Source organism: Arvicola amphibius, chromosome 1 (assembly GCF_903992535.2).
Source record: "Arvicola amphibius chromosome 1, mArvAmp1.2, whole genome shotgun sequence".
NCBI classification, from domain to species: domain Eukaryota; kingdom Metazoa; phylum Chordata; class Mammalia; order Rodentia; family Cricetidae; genus Arvicola; species Arvicola amphibius.
In genome coordinates, this window is record NC_052047.1 from 128228195 (window position 1) to 128251186 (window position 22992).

At 42.2% G+C, this 22992-nt stretch overlaps 1 protein-coding gene and 1 pseudogene across 1 annotated transcript in view; both read right to left on the bottom strand.

Moving 5' to 3' along the window:
* Xpo6 (exportin 6) overlaps window positions 1–22992 on the bottom strand; it is a 106552-nt gene that overhangs the window by 62467 nt on the left and 21093 nt on the right. Inside the window, exons 2-4 of the mRNA XM_038327432.1 lie at window positions 8395–8485; window positions 4822–4934; window positions 3885–4082 (exon numbers count right to left, since the gene is read on the bottom strand). Of these exons, the coding sequence (XP_038183360.1) occupies window positions 3885–4082; window positions 4822–4934; window positions 8395–8485 (402 nt within the window). The remainder of the gene's footprint in view (window positions 1–3884; window positions 4083–4821; window positions 4935–8394; window positions 8486–22992) is intronic.
* Window positions 20220–20320, bottom strand: LOC119806062 (annotated as a pseudogene).

Below are 22992 nucleotides of genomic sequence, written 5' to 3' on the forward strand. Positions count from 1 at the left end.
GGCAGGTAGGTAGAAGGAAGACACTTTTCCTGACTTTTTTTTTCTTGGGGGGGGGGGGGGGGGGTAGTGCTAGAGACTAAATACACAGGACCTGAAGCATAACAAAGACAAAGTCACTTTTGTGATCCCAGCACTCAGGAATCAGATAGGCAGACCTCTGTGAATTTAAGGCAGTGGTTCACAACCTGTGAGTCATGACCAAAAAAAACCATTGGAAAGCACCAATATTTACAATTCATAACAGTAGCAAAATTATAGTTATAAGTAGTAATGAAAATAGTTCTATGGTTGGGGATCACTACAACATGAGGATCTATATTAAAGGGTTGTAGCATTAGGAAGGTTGAGAGCCACTGGTTTAAGGACAAAATGGTCTGCATAGAGAATTACAGGCCAACCACGGTCACAGTCAGACCCTGTCTCAAATAAACAAAAATAAAGAAGAAAGTAATCATTTTGCTTTCTCTCTCTGACTGTGCTAGACTCAGCTCTGGCTCTCTCCCTAGCTGCAGGAGGAAGAAGGAAGGAGGGAGCTGGCAAGAGGACAGAACAGGGAGGAGAACACTTGGTCCATACAGTTCAGACATGGACAGAGCCCGTCTAGGCTAGTATACTCTGCTCCAAATCTTATATGATTACATCTGATGGAAATGGTTACACTGCGTGTGAAATTAACCTGTACTGATCCCAAAGACTGAGGTGGATGAGTTGGTTCCAAAGTCTCGGACCTCTACATCACACTACTCCCACCTTGCTCTTTTTCATTATCTGATACCTCCTTGAGCTTATGTGGCTACACTATCAGTTGCCCTACTGAATGGTGAATAAGCTTAGCTGTGAGCAGTCCACTTTGGGACGCTGCTCCCTCACCAGCGGAAGCAGCTCAAGCAGGAGGAGATAAGGCTTCCATCTTGGCAAAGAGAGCGCTCAGGCCAGAAGTATAATGATGATTCCACCACTGCTCCATCCAGGACTTCCCCAGTCTTCTCAAGAAGTACTCAGAATCATTTTTACCTGGTTCCTTTTGTTGTTAGTGTTATAGTCCTTGTGGCTAAACCTTGGCTCTAAGGCATGAGCAAAGTTTGGGAAGGACACCCTATCTATAGCATCACCCAAATCCCCAGTACTGGAAACACTTCTCAACTGCCTTTCTACTGGTCCCTGCTTTCCCTGGTGCCTCTACTGTCAAGCAACTGAATCTTAAGGAACAGATCATCCACCAAGTGGCCACCACCATTTTTAGCCTCTCCTGGTCTGTCAATTTTGTCTGAGTGGTGAATCTTACCATCCTTTCTGATTATCTGTTAGCATTTGCCAAGATGTTTTAACTACATGGCATGGAAAACCACCTACCTCATCTTAGCCACTGTTCTCATCATCACCTGGCTGGTTTCCTTGCCTGTCTGGCTTCTGAACCTTGGCATACTCAATGAAACATGCTCTTTCTCACCTTTTTTGCTATTAGTATCACAATGAGGATGACAAAGGCTGTGACTCTCCTGGGCCTACTTCATTCTACACATGGCCCACAAATTCCTAATGAGAAAGCTGGTCAAAGATGAAAAGCTCAGCGGAGGACGAGAAGGATGCAGTGAGACAGAACCAAAGAGTAGATCCTACCAAATGCCACCCATCCTCAATAAAAATTGTAAGAGTGTCAGAGAGGTGGCTCAGCAATTAAGAATATATATTGCAGGTCTAGAGAAATGGCTCCACACTTAAGACTACTCACTGCTCACGCAATTGACCCCGTTCAATTCCCAGCACCCATATCAGGTGGCTCCTAACTGCCTGTAACACCAGCTCCAGAGGATGTGACAACACCCAAGGGCATCTGCATGCACACAATGATATAGACCCACACAGGTACATACACACATACACCAATAAAAATAACAAATAAGTTTTAAAAGAACCCAGAGGACCTGAGTTCAATTGCCAACACCCATAACACTAGCTCACGATCCCCTGTAATTCCAGCTCCATGGAATCCAAGGGCCTCTGAAGGCGCACGCGTGTGCATACGTGTGTGTGTGTGTGTGTGTGTGTGTGTGTGTGTGTGTGTGTGTACACAAAAAGTCTTTTTAAAAATCATAAGAATAACAAAAATGACTGGACCACTGCCCTAGATGGCCCCCCCCACACATTAATATATTGGGTGAAAATGCTAACCAGCCCCCACCAGGCTCTGAAGAGAAGAGAGAAAGGGACAGACACACTCTTGTCTTCTCTCCTTAATTCATCATCCAGGGGCCTTTAAGCCAGACTCTAGGCAGCCTACGGAGCAGAGAAGAGGCTGGTTAAACCCTTTGCTGCAGCAGTGATCCTGCTCCTGCTGCTCTCAAGCTCCCTGTCTATTGCTATTGAGACCTTTCTCACCTCTGAGGGCTTAAGAATTTGGGCCTAGTTGTTTGGCTTGACCCCTGACCTCTAGCCAGGGTTGATCTTGGGCCTCATTCCGCCAAAGCTAACCCAAGGTTCCACTTTCCTATGCCCCCTAGCTTGGCTTACAAACCAAAGCTGAGCTGACTTTAACTTCTTCCTTCCTGAGGCTCAAAGAATGGGTGTGTGACCCTCCCCCTCCTCTACAGAAAGGGCACTTCCTGTAGACTGCTCAGCTATCTCTATAGCTGCAGCTGCTTTCTCTGGCCTCTTCTTTCCTGTCAGCTACTCTAGCTGCTTTACAGTAGAATGCAACTGCTTCTATTTTGTTCTTGTCAAACATTTGGAGTTTCCGTTTCCAAAACACAACTGCAAGTAGTACCTGATACTTTGGTGAGGAACCATTTCAGAGCAAATTTTACTGTTAATGGTTTTTGGGCATTTTTGTTTTCTTGTTTATTTGTTTTTCCAGGAAGTTTCCATTGATGTTTGTTTGTTTAAGTTAAAATATAATCAAGATTAAAACATGAGAATGTTGTCAGATAACTAAGAACTGAAAAGGAGCCAGGTGAGGTGGCACACTCCTTTGAGTCCAGCACTCAGGAAGCAGAGGCAGAGGCAGGTAGATCTCTGTGACTTCCAGGCTAAACAGCCCTGTGGTGAAATTCTGTCTCAAAGAGCAAGAACAAGAAAGCAACACAGGATCAACTGAATAAACTAAGGAACTAAGGTGATCTTTAATTATTGCCCTCTACACACAATCCTTTACTTAAAAGAACTCAAAATGTATAATTTTTCATCTTCATTGTTCTTGTATCCAGAAAGGCTATTAATTAATTATATAACTGAAACTCTAAACACAGTTCAGCTTCTGTGTTTTATTTTAATGCAGCTTTTGCACCTGATGTAGCAGACAAGCACCTCTGGTTTCTAGTGAGCCTGAGAAGAGTCAATGGTTTTCACTACACGCCCCATCAGAGAGAGGTACCCAGCCACCCCTCCAGTGCTGCTTGACAAGACCCTATCTCAAAAGCTACAACACCAAAGGAAAAGAAAAACAGAAACTACTTTTTCTCAGGTCCAAAGAAAGAACTATGGAAGCACGGCGAGACCCAGCCCTGCCCAGGCCTTACTACTCTCCCCACAGCTCAGCAGCACAGTGATTCTCCTAAGAATGTTTAGTTACTGCTTGAGATTATCTCCTGACTCAATTCCGAAACCACTGAATCCCTCCCTTCACCTCAACACCCAGGGTATCTATCAGGAGCCATGTTTCAAAGGCTTGCTGAGCAGAACATCACAGGAGCTAACAAAGCAGCCAGGCTTACTCTTTTTCCTTCTCCTCACTATGCAAAGGTACAAGAACATAAAGGAAGCCAAAGTACTAATCCAGCCCGCAACATTTACTACTGCAGTCCCAACAGCTAACTATAAACTCAAGTCAAGGGATATAATCACTTCTACAAACAATTTATATGATAGTTCCCCAGGTAGATCCTTACCTGTAAAATGTTAGTGAAGAAGTCATGGTAGAACATGGGCCAATCTTGGCGTCCAATATCAACAATAACTTTGCAGAGCTTGTTCCGTATAAAGTAAGGTAAGGTTTTATGGTGAGCCAAGAGAAGTTTGGGCAAGCAGCTACGGATTTCCATCTTATCCTGAGATGGGACCCCAAGCCACATTTTATTGATCAGATTCTGAAAAACAAATACATACCCTTTAATGAGCTGTAAACAAAACAACTGGTTTTTATTCTATAGTTAGCTATAATCTCTCTCTCTCTCTCTCTCTCTCTCTCTCTCTCTCTCTCTCTCTCTCTCACTCACACACACACACACACACACACACACACACACACATTCCTCTAATAATTTAGGGCAAATATAAGTGAACAAGCCATATATGACAGCACACACATGTAATCTAATCACCTGGGAAACTGAGGCAGCAGGGTGGTGAGTTTGAAGCCAGCCTGAGGTACATAACCAAGATGCTACTCTCTACTATAAAAAAGTAAGGCAGTCACTTCTGTGAATGTAGCAGAGAGGATAGTGGGAAAGAGTTTGATGCTTACACAGGAGCTTACACAGGAGACAAAGTTTGGACGAGAGCGAACATGAATCTGTGGTTGGAAGATGATGGCAGGACAACCACTCTTCGTATAGAATATTTAGTTAGCTTGGTCTTTCAAATGATAAAAGTAAAAGGTTAAGTCACCAACATGACCTAACAGTGCCAGAAAGCCAACCACCTACCAGATCTTTTTGGAGTCGTGGACAGAAAGGTGTCCCAGACAGTAGGCAACTAGACAGAGGTGCCAATGTGGGTGGGTCAAGCTACTGTTTCCCAGTCATCTGTGCATTAAAGGGAAAGACTGGTGTCCGTGGTGTACAATTTCACTGCAGTTTTCAGGAATATGACATGACAACAACTTACCTCAAAAACCGTCAAACTGTACATCATTACATAGTCGTTCCTTGTGCTGGACAGAAAATACAAGCAGAATCTCCAGGCTCCTACTTGCTGGGCAAAGTTATTAAGAAGCTCTTCTGGAAAAGTTAAATAGTAACAAAACAACTATGAAAATACATGAAATTGATACAAGCCCAGGCTGCCATCATTTTAAAAACATACCTACCTCCCCATATAATGCAAATGGTGAAGAAAAAAAGCACAAATCGCGGCTGAATGGATTATACAGTTAGTACACTTGACTCTGGGGTGATCAACACAGGCAGTGCACCCTGACATCTCAAGGCCACTGACTTTTCTAAAGATACCTTTTGAGAACAGAGCCTTATTGCGCAAGCTCTTATTTAAGCTATATGTGGGAAGCAATACTATCTAAAATGTAAATGACACCAGCCAGTCCCTGCAAGCATAAGCCACACACCACCATGTTCTACCAGTCGTAGTTGACACTCATACGGCATAAAGGCTAGAGCATCGGGAAGAGAAAATTAACATTCCCAGCAGCCATGTGGTGGATTACAACTGTCTGAAATTCCAGTTCCAGGTAACTGGACGCCTTTCTCTGGTCTCTGTAGGTACCAGGCATGAAAGTGTATACAGACATACATAAAAGCAAAACACCCATACACATAAAATAAAAATATATCAAATATATTTTAAATAAGATAGATATAATAAGATTTAAAAATAATAAGATATAGCTAGGTGGTGGTAGTGCACACCTTTAATCCCAGCACTCAGAAGGCAGAGGCAGGCAAATCTCTGTGAGTTCAAGGCCAGCCTGGTCTACAAAGTGAGTTCCAGGTCAGCCAGAGCTGTTACAGAGAAATCTGTCCTGAAAAAACAAAATGATGATAATGATAACACAAAATATGCAAATAAGTAAAAAACCAAAAGTAAGAACCCTAAGAGTTGCCAGAGCAGTACTGATTGTACATTCAGTCAACTAAAAATGGCTCTTCTCCTCTCAGACTACTGACAGAATAAGCCAAAAGCCACAATTAGGAAGCATTAATTGTCTAGCTACCCACAATTATGTGTAGGCACAATGCTTATAAACCAACCTTGATCCATGTGCTAGCCATGAACCTCTGCCAGCAAGGCTGGCTTGTGCATGGTCACCATGAAGATACTTCATGCTTGTCTTGTAAACCTAACTAACTGCAACAAGGCAGCCTCACTAGCCATTCTACAGAATGGCTACAGAAATGGTTCAGCATTGTCTGCTCTTGGTGAAGACCTGGGTTCAATCCCAAGCACCTACATGACAGCTCATAACTTTCTACAACTCCAGTTCCAGGGATCCCACACCCACATCTAACCTCCTCCACGCACACAGTACACAGACATACATGCAAGTAAAACACTCATATACGTAAAATAAAAATAATTTTCTTAAGTCTTAAAAATTCTGTGAAAAGGCTGGGCGATGGTGGTGCACACCTTTAATCCCAACACGTGGGAGGCAGAGGCAGGTGGATCTTAGTGAGTTTGAGGCCAGCCTGGTCTAAAAAGCGAGTTCCAGTACAGACTGGACTGTTACACAAAGAAACCCTGTCTCAAGAAAAAAAAAATCTGTGAAAGATGATGGAGTGTCTTAAAAATTAAACAAAAGTTTTTTATGTAACCCAGAGATACAAGCAAACCAGACAATGTGAGTTATAGCTGGGAATGGCATGCTGGGCTCAAGTCAGCTGATCCCTAAGGTGGTCCCAGCAAGCCACTGCTCTACATAGTGCCCATTCCTCCACTGGTGATACACAGCTGGCCTCATGCGTGTCCACCATCTACTCTCTATTAATCTCTCAAGCACTGTAACTTGCCTGGCAGGCAGGTACGTAGGTAGAAGGTAAGATAGGCTTCCTTCTGTTCCCTTACCTCAATAGGCAAAGTCTTTAGTTTCTCCTGAGACAACAGAAAAAAAACAAACAAAAGTTCCAGCCATGCACTCAAATTAAGCTACAAAGACCAGGTACAAAGAGAAGCAAAAGACCTGCCAACTGATACAGAACGGTTCCAATTAGCCAGCATTTCAATTGAACATCTGCAGTATGAGTTGTTTTATGGACTCTTTGTGTTGCTAATGATGAAGTCCATGCTAGGAAAGTGCTCTTTGAGCTATACCCCCATTCCGCATAAAAACTTGGTTCAGATATGAATACCTTATACAAGATTCCACTTTCAACCCAAAAATGCACACATGTTAGCAATATTTGATGAGCAAATCAAATATTCAAAGAAAAATCAAAGACATTTCTACTGCAGTGACAAGAGTTTAAAGAAATCAGAGTGGACAATTATAGTAGATTAACATAGAGGAAGATCTACCATTCTGGTAAAAAAAATGTCTACTATTTTCACTATAAATATAAGGTACACTAGACCCAGGAGGATAATCAGTATAGAGAACCAGAGTAGCAAGCAAGGTAAGTCTCCTAGGCAGGCTCTGCTCATCTCCTGAACTCAGCAACCATCAGTGGTCCTTCATCTACTCTACTACTCTACAACGTACTCCCTTGGAAAAGAAAGGTATGAAGGGTGCAGGCTGTTGGGAGTGCCGGTTATCAGATGACATGACTAGGAGACTAGTAAAACCAGCTAGAGCCAAAGATGTCCTAGCTATCCAGACAAGTCTCAACCCCAGACAGACTTTGGGTGGCACTCAGACTAGACCAGGTTTAACTAACTAACATGAGTCAAGCCAATGGAGACAGAAATGGCCTTTAGGGTTCTGAGCCAGAGGAAAACCTTATGGAAAGGGAATGGAAAGGGAAGTAACAAGTACAGTTACAGAGTACAGAAGTAGTCTCTCTCTCTCTCTCTCTCTCTCTCTCTCTCTCTCTCTCTCTCTCTCTCTCACACACACACACACACACACACACACACACACACACACACACGTAAGAAAGCGCCTTTCATTCAAATTCAGGGTTAAGAGAGGATCTAAAAGAGAACAGACTGCTTGAGCAGCACAGTGGATCATGTCCCTGAGGCAGGACGTGACACTTAAATAAATTATCTTCTTCCTAGTATGTTTGATTAACACAATTGTGTTAATGAACACAAAAGTCAAACGTGGGTTCTCAAATATGCTAAGGCCCCGAGACAGCAAATGATTACACCTACATGTTCTCTCTGTGGCAGAGCCTTTATTCATGAAAACTGAAGAATGAGAAAACATTCTTAAGCGATAAAAAGGAAGGCTAGAAGTCTCCAGTGGCAGAACAGGTAAGGAATTCAAAAAAAAAAAAAAAAAACCTCTGCCTCAGGCTCATCCTGACAAAATGTAAATTGTTCTTGTTTTGAAATTAATGGGTTGTGGGTGTCTTTCAACAACACTGCTGAGATTAGAAACAAAACAGAGGCTTTCCCACTTGACTGAAAGAAAGAAAACCAATCACTATGCCCTTGCAGCTAGGTCTGCAGGCCCTACCTGCCACCAACCAGCAAAGCAAGAGCAAAGCCAAGACTTCAAGGGGCACATGCAGGTTTGACCAGCCAAGGGTATCAATTCCTTCTTCCCCAAATTTCACTTACCTATCTCACGTTTTCTTTCATTGGTTGTACAATCATGGAAAAATTCTGTCATCAGACTTTCCAGTGCCCTGAGGGAGGCTTCTTCAGATGCCTAACAAAAGAATTTGAGAAAACATCAATAAACAGCTTCTGATTCTTGGTTCCTTCCAGGTACCATCCCCAAGAAGAGTAATTAACTTTCCAAAACACCTTGAATCAACTTTCTTCAAATGCATAATGCAAGCCAGAAAAACAAGAGAATTTTCCCCCCGTGTGTGTGGAAAAAAAAAAAAAAAAAGAAAAAAAAAGAGAATTTTCCATCTGGTTTAAAATCCAGTTTTGGTTATCTTCTATAAATGCATGCCATGTGATTTTAATTATTTATGCTATGGAGAAAAACAATTCAAAATACAACTGTAGAAAGATGTTGAAAGCAAATTAATGGTCTGGTCCTGCCTGAATAGTCAGAACAAACAGATTCTGAGAGGCTTACAGACCCTCCACACATAATCTGGGCACCCCTTGCCTAATTAATTAGCAAAATTAATCCAGAGAAACGCAAGCCACATGAACTTTTGGGGTTTCTGAAGATGCTTCAAGAGTCCTGCATACAGTCAGCTTTCAGTCTTACATAAACAGCCAATAATGATGAACGTGCAGTTGAGAACAAAGCTTGCCAGGCACTTCAAGGTCAACCTCCACTGACCAGCAGAGAACAAACTAAACAGGGATGCCCAAAGCAAGAGTAAGGGCACTGAACCAGGCAGTGGTGGCATATGTCTTTAATCCCAGCAGGCAGAAGCAGGCAGTTCTCTTGAGTTTGAGGCCTGCCTAGTCTACAGAGCAAGTTCCCAGACAGCCAGGGATAACCTTGGCTGAAACCCTGTGTAAAAGAGAGAGAGAGAGAGAGAGAGAGAGAGAGAGAGAGAGAGAGAGAGAGAGAGGGAGGGAGGGAGGGAGGGAGGGAGGGAGGGAGGGAGGGAGGGAGGGAGGGAGGGAGGGAGGGAGGGAGGGGCCCTGAGTACTAATGGGTTCCCTCTTGCACATGGATCTCCCACCTCCACTTCCTTTTCACAGCTGCCAGAGCAATGAGCCTGAGTCTAAACTCACACAAAGTCATGGGCTGCATTGCCTGTCGGGAGGCTGAAGCAGGAAGATGACTGTAGACCAACCCTGACTACACACCCAGTCTCATAAAAAGTTTTAAGCAGTAATAGTAACAAAAACCACTCCATAAAGCCTGTGAGCAAAAAGGTGAGTATCTGCAGACAAATCTGAACCATCATTGGCATTATCTATCTGGAAACTCCTGTTATTTTAGTAAGTTCTTAATTCCTTTCCTACATGCCTCCCTTTCCCAAACCTCCTCCTTTATCCCCAGAGTATTAGGACAACAAGATCACATTTAAACATGTCTGTGTTTAACTGCGAGAGGTCTGCAGACCTCCAGCCAGTCCTTTACTTCTGTGGAGACTGAAGAACTTCAATCATCTTCCTTAGTAAGTCAGTTTACAAACAGCACCACGTACACCAGCAACACTGGCCATGCACAGGCAGTGACAGGCATGGCTGTGCCTCTCATACTGCTGGCACAGTAGACTATTGTAACTGGAGGTTTCTTACCCCACCTGGTACTGCAACTGCTTTTAAAATAACCAGTCAGAGGCTTAATATTAATTACATACTGTTTGGCCTATTAGCTCAGGCCAGGCCTATTATTAACTAGCACTTACAACTTAAATTAACCCATTTCTATTAGTTTATATTTTATCACAAGGCTTATGGTTTGTTATCTCACATCTTGTTGCTGGCATCTCCCTTGATTCTGCCTCTTTTCTCCTATATTTTCTGCTTGGATTTCCCACCTAGCTATATTCTGCCCTGTTATAGGTCAAAACAGCTTTATTCATCAACCAATAAAAACAACACATATTCACAGTGTACAGAAGGACATCCCACACCAGGCTGACTGTAAGATGACAAATGAACTGGGCTGCTGAGTGATAAATTCTTCCCTAATAGTGATAAATTCTTCCTAATTAGCACTTGTAACTCAAAGAAACATTCTTGCCTGGATTTTATGGCTTGCAAGCCAACCTGTTCTATAAAAATTACCTATATGCCAGGTGAACGGTACACATCCAGCTATTTGACAGGCTAAGGCAGGAGTGATCTTTGAGCCCAGTAGTTTGAGATTGTATGAACAATGTCTTGGTCTGTTTCATTAATCAAGTTTGGTATGTTATTGCATTTGAGAGAGGGAGGTGTTTCTATTTAAAATTTAAACTATAGCCAGGCCTCGGTACAAGTCATCACCCACACTACTCTGGAGGCTAAAATAGGAGGATGGGAAGTTCAAGGCTAACCTAGGCAACCTTGTGAGACCCTATCTCAAAATGGAGTAAAGGCTAGGGGTACACCTCAGTTGGTAGAGTGGCTGCCTAGCATGTATGAATCCCTGGATTTGATGTCCAACACCCCCCCACACACAACACAGTAGTATATGCCTGTAATCCCAGCTATTAGAGAGATGAAGGCAGAAGGAAATCCAAAGTCATCCTCAGCTACAAAGTTTGAAGTCCGGGGGGTCAAAAGCACATACTGCTCTTGCAGAGGACCCAAGAGCACCCATGCTGGGTGACTCACAACTATATATAACTACTATAACTACAGTGGCATGGGGATCTGACCTCTCTGATCTCCTCAGGCATCTGTACACACTGTACACATCACACACACACACACACACACACACACACACAAAATGAAGAATGAAAAAAATTACATCTTTGAAGCCAGCCTAGGCAATATGAGATCATCTCAAAACAAACAATACAAAAAATAAAAACAAAACAATAAATAAAAGTAGAAGACAGTTAGGGCTAGACATGGTGATGCACACCTTTAATTCCAGTACTCATGAGGCTGAAAGGTTGAGACCAGCCTGGACAGTCAGGCTAATAATAGCACAAGGTACAGGGCGAGCCGGGGGTGTGGGAGAATAAAGCTCAGCATGGAAAAAAAATAAAATTTAAAGGTTGTAGGAAAATTTAGAGAAAAAAATTAAATTAGAATGTATTAAAGTAATTCAATGCCCCAAAAATAAGTATCGTGTGTGTCTGTGGGTGTGTGTGCACGCACACACATGCGCATAAACGCATATACAAGATATAAGACATGAAAGCAGAAAGGGAATCATGAGAAGGGAAGATGAGAGCTCAAGGGAAAGAGAAGTGGGTCCTAGAAAAATCCCCGAGATCGCGACCTTCAAAGCACCCAAGCATAGCACAACATGTTGCCATGCTGACATCTAAACGATCATTGGCAGCCTCTCCCAAGAACCTACTGGTCTCCACTGTCAGTCTACCAACCCAGCATAATCCACCCTAACCCGAGAAGCTAAGGTGTAAATCAAGACGCTCTAGCAACTACAAAGACATGTGGCTGTTCCAGAAGACAGTGCTAGAACCAGCCGAGCACATCCCCAGGCACTTCCCAACAAGCACAAATCTAGGCTGTTTATATTCTGATCACTTCAATAACCCCAACACTAATGTTGGAATGTTTCATAGGACACTGCAAGTGTCAAATAAGATGATATATGTACAAGCACTAGATAACTAGAAGAATTATATACCTAGCAAAGATGGCTACCCTGATTTTTACTTGGTCTTTTGGTATCAAACAAAAACAGGCAGGAACATTTCAAAACAAAAGTCGTCAGACCTCTGAAACTATACTCATACATACTTTCGGCTTCTCAGACAAGAGCCCAAAATCAAACTGTGTTCATTTACAGTGGATAAAAAGGAGTCCCAGGCTTCACCTGAGTAAACATTCAGAACAGTAGAAGACAAACAGGATATGTTCAGACCTGCAAATGGTTAAAGGATACTGCAGATCCTTCAACCCCCTTAGCAGGAAGGCCACTGGAATCTTTACCAGCTGTTTGAAGCAAGTGGCAAGGCCAGATCCAGACTGGTGTGTTAAGGACCTAACAACAGTGAGAAAGTACTAACACACCACACAACACTATACTTTCAAGTAATGAGAGACAAAGAACATACATGACTCTAAGGTGGAACAGGTCAATATCTCAGGATTCAGAAGATCAATCTGCTGCTAGCTTCACATCTTATGCCGAGATTTCTGCTTCAGGTCTTCAAGACTAATTTAAAACTAAGTGAGGGGCTCTCCCGATGACTCAGTGGTTAAAGGACCTTTCCACCAAGTCTGCCAATCTGAGTTCAACTCCTGGAACCCATGTAACAGAAAGAGAGAAAGAACAGATTCCCAAAAGATGTCCTGTGGTGTCTATGTACATGTGCACCTGAATAAACACACAAATAAATGTATTTAAAATAAACTCAGTTTTAAATGTATTAAAAGTGAATTTTTAAAAAATCACTGAGACACATTGACATAAATGAAAAAAAAAAAAAAAACCCAGATGGATCAGAAAAACCCTTAAATTTAACCCACAAAATCTGAAAAGTCAAGTAATAAAGCTTCCAGAGGAAAATGCCTACATGACCGAGGTTATAGTTTCTTCCTACTGTTGGGGACACATAAAGCACTAAACACAAAGAAAGAGAATGGCAACCCTGACTGCTCATCCGATGGCACAAGAAAGCTGCAGAATGGAGAAGACAATTGTAACCAACAGAATTCACAGCAGAGTATAAAGTAACTTAACAAAGAAAAGACAAGAACCTTTGGACAAAGTTACTTATAAAAGAAAGACCTAAATAAGTATTCACCTCCTCAAAGAGAACAAACTTAAAATGTAAGAGGCTGTTACACAGCCATCAGAATAGCTAAGTCAGAAAGAGTCAGTGAGCTGGAGAGATGGCTCAGTAACTAAGAGCACTGGCTGTTCAGTTCTAGCACCCACATGGCAGCTCACAACCATCTGTAACTCCAGTCTCAGGAGATCCAATGCCTTCTTCTGGTCCTTTCAGGCACCAGACATGCACATGGTGCACAGACATGCAGGCAGGCTAAACATCCATACACAGAAAAATTAAACTGACAGACCAAGTGTTGGCTAAGAAACTGAGATATGCAGATACTGCTCACAGGAACATAGACAGGTGTCACCATTTGAGAAAATTTTGTCTTATGGCCACAATTAACCAGTGGAAATCTGTGCATGTATACCAAATAAAATGCACACACATACAAAGCCACTACAGAGAATTTAAAAAAATAAAAAAATAAAAAGAACTCAAATGTCTATCACCAATGGAATGTGTGAGTTGTGGTTTGTTTATTCGACACAATATTGCAATACAAAATGAATGAACCAATCTGACAGCAACAGTGAAGAATCTCAAACACAACAAATCAAAGATGTCAAAACAAACCCTTTCATTATTTGTTTACACACACACACACACACACACACACACACACACACCATCCCACTCCAGGCAGGGTTTCTCTGTGTGGCCTTGGCTGACCTGAAACTCTAGTAGACCAGGCTGACCTCAGACTCAGAGATCTACCTGCCTCTGCCTCCCAAGTGCTGGAACTAAAAATATTATCAAAATTTTTAAACAAACAAAACTAAGTTATGCTTTTATAATCAGAGCAGTGGGTACTTCAGGAAAGAGGGATTACCTTGGCACTCCAAGAATATTCTACTTTTGGCTTAGGTGTTACACACTGTGACCGCTATTATTACTTGTCGGTAAGTATGTGTACTACACACTGTACTTGGAGCTTCCAAACTGCATCTTCAAGTTTAGACCATGAGTTGTAAATTGCATTTTCATCTGTTAGTACAACTACTCACTACAGTGTAGAGAAAGACTTGCAGTCTCAGTCTGATCCCCTTGGATTGTGAGGTACACTGTTGCCTATATGTCCAGAACAGCCACCACAGCAATGTCACATATGGCTGCTTCATTTGCCTATGTCATCAAGAGGTCACCCAGCTCACCTCACAGAAAAAGGAACACACACTTAAAACCTTTGGGCAAAATGGGATGGAGGATTATGGCTGTCTTAGAATCCTCCAAGACAAACCTACATTCTATGCTGCAGAAATGATAGCGTGTACAAAGCTGCCTGCCTGGATTTCCACTGTTGTCTATTTCTGCTTCTGGATAAGCAACAGTTAGTTCAAAGACCTGTGCTTCTGACTCACTTACTAAAGAATCACAAAGCCAGTCAAGGCTCAGAATCACCTCATCAAAGAAAACTTGAAAGGAAGAGAAAGGTCACAGAATTTTCTGATACTGTCTATGGCTCCACTGGGCCTGCAGATTCGTTTCACATTACTTTCTTTCTCTGTGTGAAGACCTTCCTCACCACAACTTCTACCACTCTCTATTTTAGCTGGTCGGTCACCTTGATACCAACTTTCCCAGCTCTGATCCAGTCTGCTCTTCCTAAACAAACAAATCCTCTAAAGGCAGACTTCAACCCCAACTCCTCTAACTCGAGCTTTACAGAGCCTTTAAATCTAGGCTGACTTGAGAGACTGAGTTGTTAATTTGGCAAATGAGCTCGATACTCCTGGGATGTGAAGATAAATAAGAGTTCCTGACTTAAAAAGAATCAGAAGCAACCTGGGGTGGAGAGAATAGAGCTAGGAATGAAATGTGGAGTCTGATGGTTGCCATCCTACAGCAGTGGTCATATATGAGCATATATGAACTTGTGCACAGGTCCTGCAGGGAGAAAGGAAAGGAGGTGGAAGCCCTCTAGTTCAAGACTCCCCCAGAGAAAAGCCATCCTGGTATCTGAATACTCATGGACTCATGGGGACTTCCATCCCGACTGCTATGGAAGAGAAGTTACAGCTCAGCCTTCATGAAATTTCTCACAAAGATTATAGGCTGGACCCCTCTGTTTCATTTTTACATCTTTTGTCTTTGATGGATGTAAGAAAGAAAGGTATATAGAACAGAGAAAAGTAAAAGCCCAGAGGCTAAAAGGTAAATGGATTAATTTAAGATAAGCTTACTAGCAAAAAAGGGGGGAGGGGGGGACAGTGGTGACCACCTTTAATCCCAGCAATCGAGAGTCAGAGGCAGGCAGATCTCTGTGAGTTCGAGACCAGCCTGGTCTACAAGAGATAGTCCCAGGACAAGTTCCAAAACTACAGAAAACACTGTCTTACAAAATGAAAGAAAAAAGAAGAAGAAGAAGAAGAAGAAGAAGAAGAAGAAGAAGAAGAAGAAGAAGAAGAAGAAGAAGAAGAAGAAGAAGAAGAAGAAGAAGAAAGATAAGCTGGCTAGAAACAAGCTAAGCTAAGGCTGGACACATATAAGTAATAATAAGTCCCTGTATATTTATTTGGAAGCTGGGTGGCAGGCCCATAAAGAGTTAAAAATAAAAACAAATAAACACTACATTTTGGCATTCCAATGTGAGGCTTGAATTTCCACAGGGCCTGCCTGAGAAAGTTTAAAATAACAAACAAGCAGACACCGCTGCTTTAAGAAGTTCTGCCATACATCAGAGCACTTAAACAGCCTTTTTCACGCTAAGTAGAAATAAAGAACTAAGTAAAAAAAAAAAAACAACTATCACAGTGCAAGGCACTGGCATTCCCAAGTTGGAGAACTGAGTGCAGTTCCTGGTCAAACACACCTCCCAACCTAGCCTGCCAACTTTAGGCTTGGTTCTCAGAACCCCAGAAGTGGTGTGTGGTCAGAAAAGGATAGAGATATACAGTAAAGTAAGTTCACCTGGGAAAAAAGCCCTCTAAACAGGTTCCAGTATGCTTTATAATGTGCATAGGTTTAAGAAAGAAAAGAGAAAGGATATAGACATAGAAAACCATAAATAGTTTAAAAATAATAGTCTTTAAAGAGAAAGTAAGACAAAAGAAAAAAAGCCAGGTAATGATTAAAAATACACAGGGAGTCTGGATCCTGTATAGTATTGTGTTAATTTTGAACTCTTTGACCACAGACATCCTTCCTATAAACTCACAGTCTCACTGATATTGATACTGCTTCCACACTACTTGTCAACCAAAGTTCAAAAATATACAGAATTAGCAAGGATGTTCAATCTCAAGAAAACTTTCAACAGTAACATAACCACCACAGACGTCTCCACTCTCAAATGAACACTCTCTCCTTACACTTTCACCACAGAAAATAAAGCAGGCGTCTTAGGCTGTATGCCTGTAAGTTAAGATCCAAAGCTTCAAGTAAAACATGACAATCGGTGTGAGGGTGCCCCTCCCTGACTCCAGTGCTGCAGTGCCACCAGGCTCAAAAGGCTAGAAAGTAGCAAAAAGCAGGAAGGAAGCTCTAGTCCCAGGAGACATGCCCTCCAAACTCCCACTCTGTTCAGGCCTCGCTGTTCCTCTATGTCAGAACCTAGTACTTTAATTTCTAAAACCCGTACTTGAATCTTGTTGAACTAGAAATCACAATGTGTTTCTTTCTAAGTAAGTCGAAACCAGCTGATCTGGAAGTCAGATGAGATCTCATTCACTCAGAGACTCTGAAGGACTCACTCAAAAGCCTTCTGCTGAGGAATGGCCAGCACTGTAGGTGGTGGTGGATTCTTAAATCTTCTAAGAGTACACTGGCAATGTTCACTGACACTTTAACAATCTAGAATTACCACAGAAATAAACCTCTGGACATGGCTGTAACAAGTATTCTGTCCCACCAGCCAATTCCCAAATAACGACACAGAGACTTTTTATTCATTATGAAAGCTTGGCCCATAGCTTAGGCTTGTCCCACTAGCTCTTATAACTCACATTAACCAATTTATATGAATCTATATTCTACCTCTCTTCCAACTTGCACCTCCTGTTTCCTTTCCATGTCTCCTGGCATTTCCTGCACACCTAGACTCCTCCTCTTCCTCTCTCTCCCCATAAATCCTGCCTATACCTCTTGCCTAGCTGTTGGCTGTTCAGCTTTTTATTACACCAATCAGAGCGATACACCTTCAGATAGTGTACAAATATCCACAACACATGGCTGTGAAGGATTATCTGAATAGGTTGAGGGTGGAGGACCCACCTCATATATGAGTGCACCATTCCATGGGCTATGCTTCCAGACCATATAAAAAGCAGAAAACTAGCAGAGCACTAGCAATTGCCTCTTTGCTTCCTAACTGCAAACTCGATAAAACCAGCTGCCTCCTCAAGCTCCTGCCACCATGTCTTCCCCACCATGATGGTCTGTATCCTCAGTGAGCCAAAATAAATCCTTCTCTTTCCTTAAATGGCTTTTGTCAGCTACATGATAAGAGCAAAAAGAGTAGTGACAGGCCATGGATGGAGTAGAACAGACGATGTAAAACAGGCACAAGAGCTACTAAAGCAGAGAACCAATGCTTCAACAGTTAAAAAAGATGCAGCCAGGACAAAGGCTTGCACACCACACTATGAACACCACCTGGAATCAAAGAGCAAAGTGACCTTTGCTCAGAAGGCTCCTTGTCTGCCTACGTTGAAAGCTCAACAGTATTTGCCCTTTGGGAACAATTACAGACATACCACACAGAATCTTTGCGTAGATCCGTGTGACTAAAGCACACACTCTGACCTCATCTAAACCTACTCTTCAGCTTCAGACTAAGACTTCTACAAAGATGCTAAGTGACAAACCATTCCTCGAGTGCTTCTTAGGTTTATACAAAGAGCCCAGTCAGAGTCTCTCTCTCTTCCATGAACAGAAGAGATCAATCACTGCTGAGAACCAGAAGCTAGAAACAAGAATGCCAAGCGTCTGAGCTAGAAAGTTCCACTGGTCCCACTGTGGGACTGATAAAGTCAAGGTGACACAGTCTATCCCTCATAGGGACCAACAGAGTTGGTGTTTGTAGACAGAGGACAGTGTATTTTCTACTGGGAAAACCTGCCTGTGTACTACTGGACAATACATAAAACAAGAGCAACCAACTAGCTACCAATGCACAAATGTAATGCTTTAGAAAAAACACACACAAAAAGCAAAAAACAAATCTATGGTGGACTAAAGACTCATGAGAAGCAAATGCTACACTTGATCCAAGACTGGATCCTGAACTGGAGGGAAAAAAGCTATATTGGGCCTACTGACAAAACAGTGATTGCAGGTGTGTGTGTGTGTGTGTGTGTGTGTGTGAGAGAGAGAGAGAGAGAGAGAGAGACAGACAGAGACAGAGAGAGAGACAGACAGAGACAGAGAGACTGTGTGGTGCATGGGTTCAAACGTATGTACAGGCATACATTTTGAGACAAAAGATTAATATGACTATCTTCTTCTATCACTCTACACTCAGTACTTTTTGTTTTTCAAATGGTGTGTGTGCACATGTGCGTGTATGTGTGCATGTGTGCATACATGTTCGAGTGCTTCTTAGGTTTATACATGTGTGCATACATGTTCAAGTGCTTCTTTTCATGAGTCTTTAGTCCACCATAGATTTGTTTTTTGCTTTGTGTGTGTGTGTTTTTAAAGCATTACATTTGTGCATTGGTAGCTAGTTGGTTGCTCTTGTTTTTATGTATTGTTTTATGTATTAACATGCATGAAGAGGCCAGAGGAATTCTTTTTCTCCTTCCACTATGTGGGATCGAATAATGGAAGTCGGGTTGTCAGGCTTGGCAGCAAGTACACTAAGCCAGTTCTCCCCCTTATTTTTTGATACACAGTTTCTCACTGAACCTGCAGCTAACTGTTTGGGTTAAGCTAGCCAATAAGCCCCAGGGATCCTCCTTTCTCCATTTCCTTAGTACTGGGGTCACATACACACACACACCATCACACCACACTTTTACTGGATGCTGGGGATCTGAATTCAAGTTCATGGCAAACACTCTATCCACTGAGCCTCTTCAGCCCCACTGTTGGCAGATTAAAGTACTGAACCAATTTAAATGAGCTGAAGCTGATAACTGTATAGTCATATGACTGTAACAGACTATCTTCACTAAGAACTATACTACATACTTCAGAAAAACAGCACATGTCAAAATATATTTATACATGTGCCTATGACAGAGGCAGAGAGAACAAACCATAAAGCAAACATCAAAAGTGTTAATAGGCTAGTTTGGATGTACTAGTCACTATCTTTTAACTGTAAAAAACTTTCAGCTAACAAGGGCTATTTCATTTGTTTGGAGGTGTCTGAAATAACTTCCAACTAACAAGGGTTATTTCATTTGTGTGGAGGTGTTTGTTTTGAGACAGTTTCACTCTGTAGCCCTGGCTGGTCTCAAACTCAGAGATCCACCTGCCTCTGCCTCCCTAGTGCTAGGATCTGTTTGCTTTCATAGTCTCACTATGTAGTCCAGGCTGTCCTAGAACACATGACTCTCCTGCATCAGCCTCCCAAGCAGTGGAATTGCAGGTGTACACAAACATGCCTAGCTTGAGGCAAGGAGATCATTTTTAAGATTCATTTTTATGTAAGAGTGTTTTGCCTCCATGTATGAATGTACACATGTGTGCCTGGTTCCCACAGAGACCAGAAGATGTCAAATCCCCTCAAACTGAAGTTACAGGCAATTGTGAGTCACTCTGTGAGTTGGGAACTGAACCTGGTTCTTCCACAAAAGCAGCAAGTGTTCCTAACCACTGAGCAACCCATGGGATGCTTTTTGTTGTTGCTGTTGTTTTTAAAATTATTATTGTTGCTGCTGTGCACAAGTGTGTGTGTGTGTGTGTGTGTGTGTGCGTGCATGTGCACATGCGCGCGCACACACAACCGAGTGCCTACAGGAGGCCAGAAGAGGTGTCAGATCCTCTGGAACTAAAGTTTCCAGCAATTGTAAGTTACATGGTATAAGTGTTGGAAACTGAACTGGGTCCTCTGGAAGAGGAGCAAGAGCTATTGCTCACTCTCTCCAATATCTTTAAGAAGGTATTTATTTTTATATGGAATGCCTCATGAATGCATACCTCCTTGCACAGGGGTCACACTATTCTCTGTATCATTCCAAGTTTAGTGTATGTACTGCCAAAACAAGGACTACAAGGTGTTTTGTTGTTTTGATTTATTTGTTTTTATCTCATGTGTGAGGGTGTTTTGTCTACATGTCTGTCTGTGTACCACATGCATGCAGTGCCTGAAAAGGCCATCAGATCCTCGGGAACTGAAGTTGCAGATGGTTATGAGCCACCATGTGGGTGCTGGGAGTCAAACCCAGGTCCTCTAGGAGAGCAGTCAGGGCTCTTAACTGTTGAACCTTCACTCCAGTCCCACTAACGAGGCTTTAATTTTCTGTTGCACTATTATCTTCCACCTCACTCCTCACTGCTCCAAGATGGCTTTGCAAATGAAAAAGAGAAAAGGAAAGGCATGCAAGGTACAATAGGAAGAGATTAACTTCCTCAGATACCAGGTAGATTTTCACTCACTGCTTTTGAAAAAGAGATATTACATAGCTTAAATGTTAAAAAAAAAAAAAATGTTACATCTGCTGGTTGGGTAACAACCATATCCACTAAAAACTAAAATATAATACACTGCATAAACTTTATTTTTTATATACCACCCAGAGGGCTTCAATTAGACAGACAAAAGAATGATAGTTATTCATTAAGAAAACTGTCCAAGGGCTGGAGAGATGGCTCAGAGGTTAAGAGCATTGCCTGCTCTTCCAAAGGTCCTGAGTTCAATTCCCAGCAACCACATGGTGGCTCACAACCATCTGTAATGAAGTCTGGTGCCCTCTTCTGGCCTGCAGGCAGACACACAGACAGAATATTGTATACATAATAAACAAACAAACAAATAAATAAATAAATAAATTTTAAAAAGAAAAAGAAAACTGTCCAAAAGAAGAGATCACCAGTAGGCCCTCTTCACCATCCCTCTGCCTCTCTTTCCCAGATACATATTCCAGAAGACAGAAGTATGTACCTACACGTCTAATGAATTAAATTCCAATCACATTTACTAACACGTTAACGCAAAGATGTTGTCCAGCAATTTTTAAAATCTTAAAACAGAAAAAATATCCCCAGGGAGCAGCAAGTTCAACCTTGTACTGGAAGAAAAGAAATAAAGTCCAGACGGCTGTTTGCCCAAGGTTACCTAGTTATTAGTGAAGTCAAAACATGGAGCCTACCCGTGATAGTTCCTCCAAGTGTCTGAAGATAAATGAGCTGGCATTGCACTGAATGCAATCAGGTAATGAATGCAACATTAGCAAATCACCACAATAACAGCACACTGCAACTCTGTAATCAAGAAAAACTACCAAGAACATTGCTCCCATGCAAACAATTTCAATTACTGTCACCAACTGTCCTATCTAATAGAAGCCTCTTTTTTAAACCCATATACCTTCATCATAAACTATTACCAAACCTCATACTGTAAATAACCTGCTTGATTTTGGCAAAAGCCTCCAGATGGTCTAAGGGACTGCTATGAACTGGGGAACATAATCACGTCCTTTCTCTTTCATGATCTACCCAGTGGTTTTATATCTCAAGATCCAAAGTGCAGGTCAAAGTCTACTGTTCTCCTCATTGGCAGAGACACCTGCCTCCTCTTCCATTGGAACTGGTTTTACTGCCACACCCCCAATCCTAGAGAAGAGGTCTGGCTCTAACCTCAGCAAGGATGCAAGGCACAGCTGAGCACAGGGCAGTGAGAGTTCTAGTACAAGGCTAGGCCGGGTTCTGATGCACGGATGCATGACTTCATACCTGGCAGACCAGGAGTGGACCCAGTACATCAAAAGCAATCACTCCTGAACAAAGGAAGAGCCGGCCCACAAGAATATACTCCATTGCTCCTCCCACATAAGGGACAGAAAGCCACCCCTAAATGTAGACCACAGCAAAAATGAAAGAAGATAGAAAGAAAGCAGTCCACACAGCCAGCAGGTTTGAGGAGCACCAGTGCTTCCACTAAAAGAGACGCATGCAGGAGAAAAACTCAGTCCACTGATTCAAGCCTGGGTAACTTTTGAGGAAATTCTGCATGCCTCCAGAGCACTCTGATGACAATCAGGGGTATACCTCAGTGTGTAATCTCTCCCTCACTGCAGATTTTGTTTATGTGAACTTCATGTGAACACTTTTATTGCACTTTATTTCATCTGCTTGAACCCAGAGCCTCACATACAGTAGGAACTACTCTGTAACTGAACTACATCCCAGTCTCTTCACTTGCTTTTATAAAGACAATGCCCAAAGTTGTTACCAGTTTATTCCTCTGACTACACCTATCACTACCTTAATAGTTGCTTTTTATTGATGCTCAGTCACGTCTGCAAAGGCTTCATGTCAAGACCATGACACCACAGTAGCAGCTGCTGAGAGCCCTTAGATGCCACTCCACAGGAAACAAGAGGGGTGCTGCATGAGCAGAGATTTGTACTCAATAGGAACTGTCTCTGGCTGGGGGCTCTGAAGGTTCCTGTCATCACACAGATCACCATTAGCACAAAGGGACAAGTTTGCATAGATTCTAGCCAGGGGATCCATGTGTTCTAGCTGAATGGTTTTTGTTCATTAAGAACTATGACTTTGGTCTACAAGAGCTAGTTCCAGGACAGGCTTCAAAGCTACAGAGAAACCCTGTCTCAAAAAAACAAAACAAAACAAAAAAAATGAACTATGACTTTAAGGGGAACTAGGGAAATGGCTTAGTTGGCAAAGTGCATGCTGCATACACACATGGACTTAA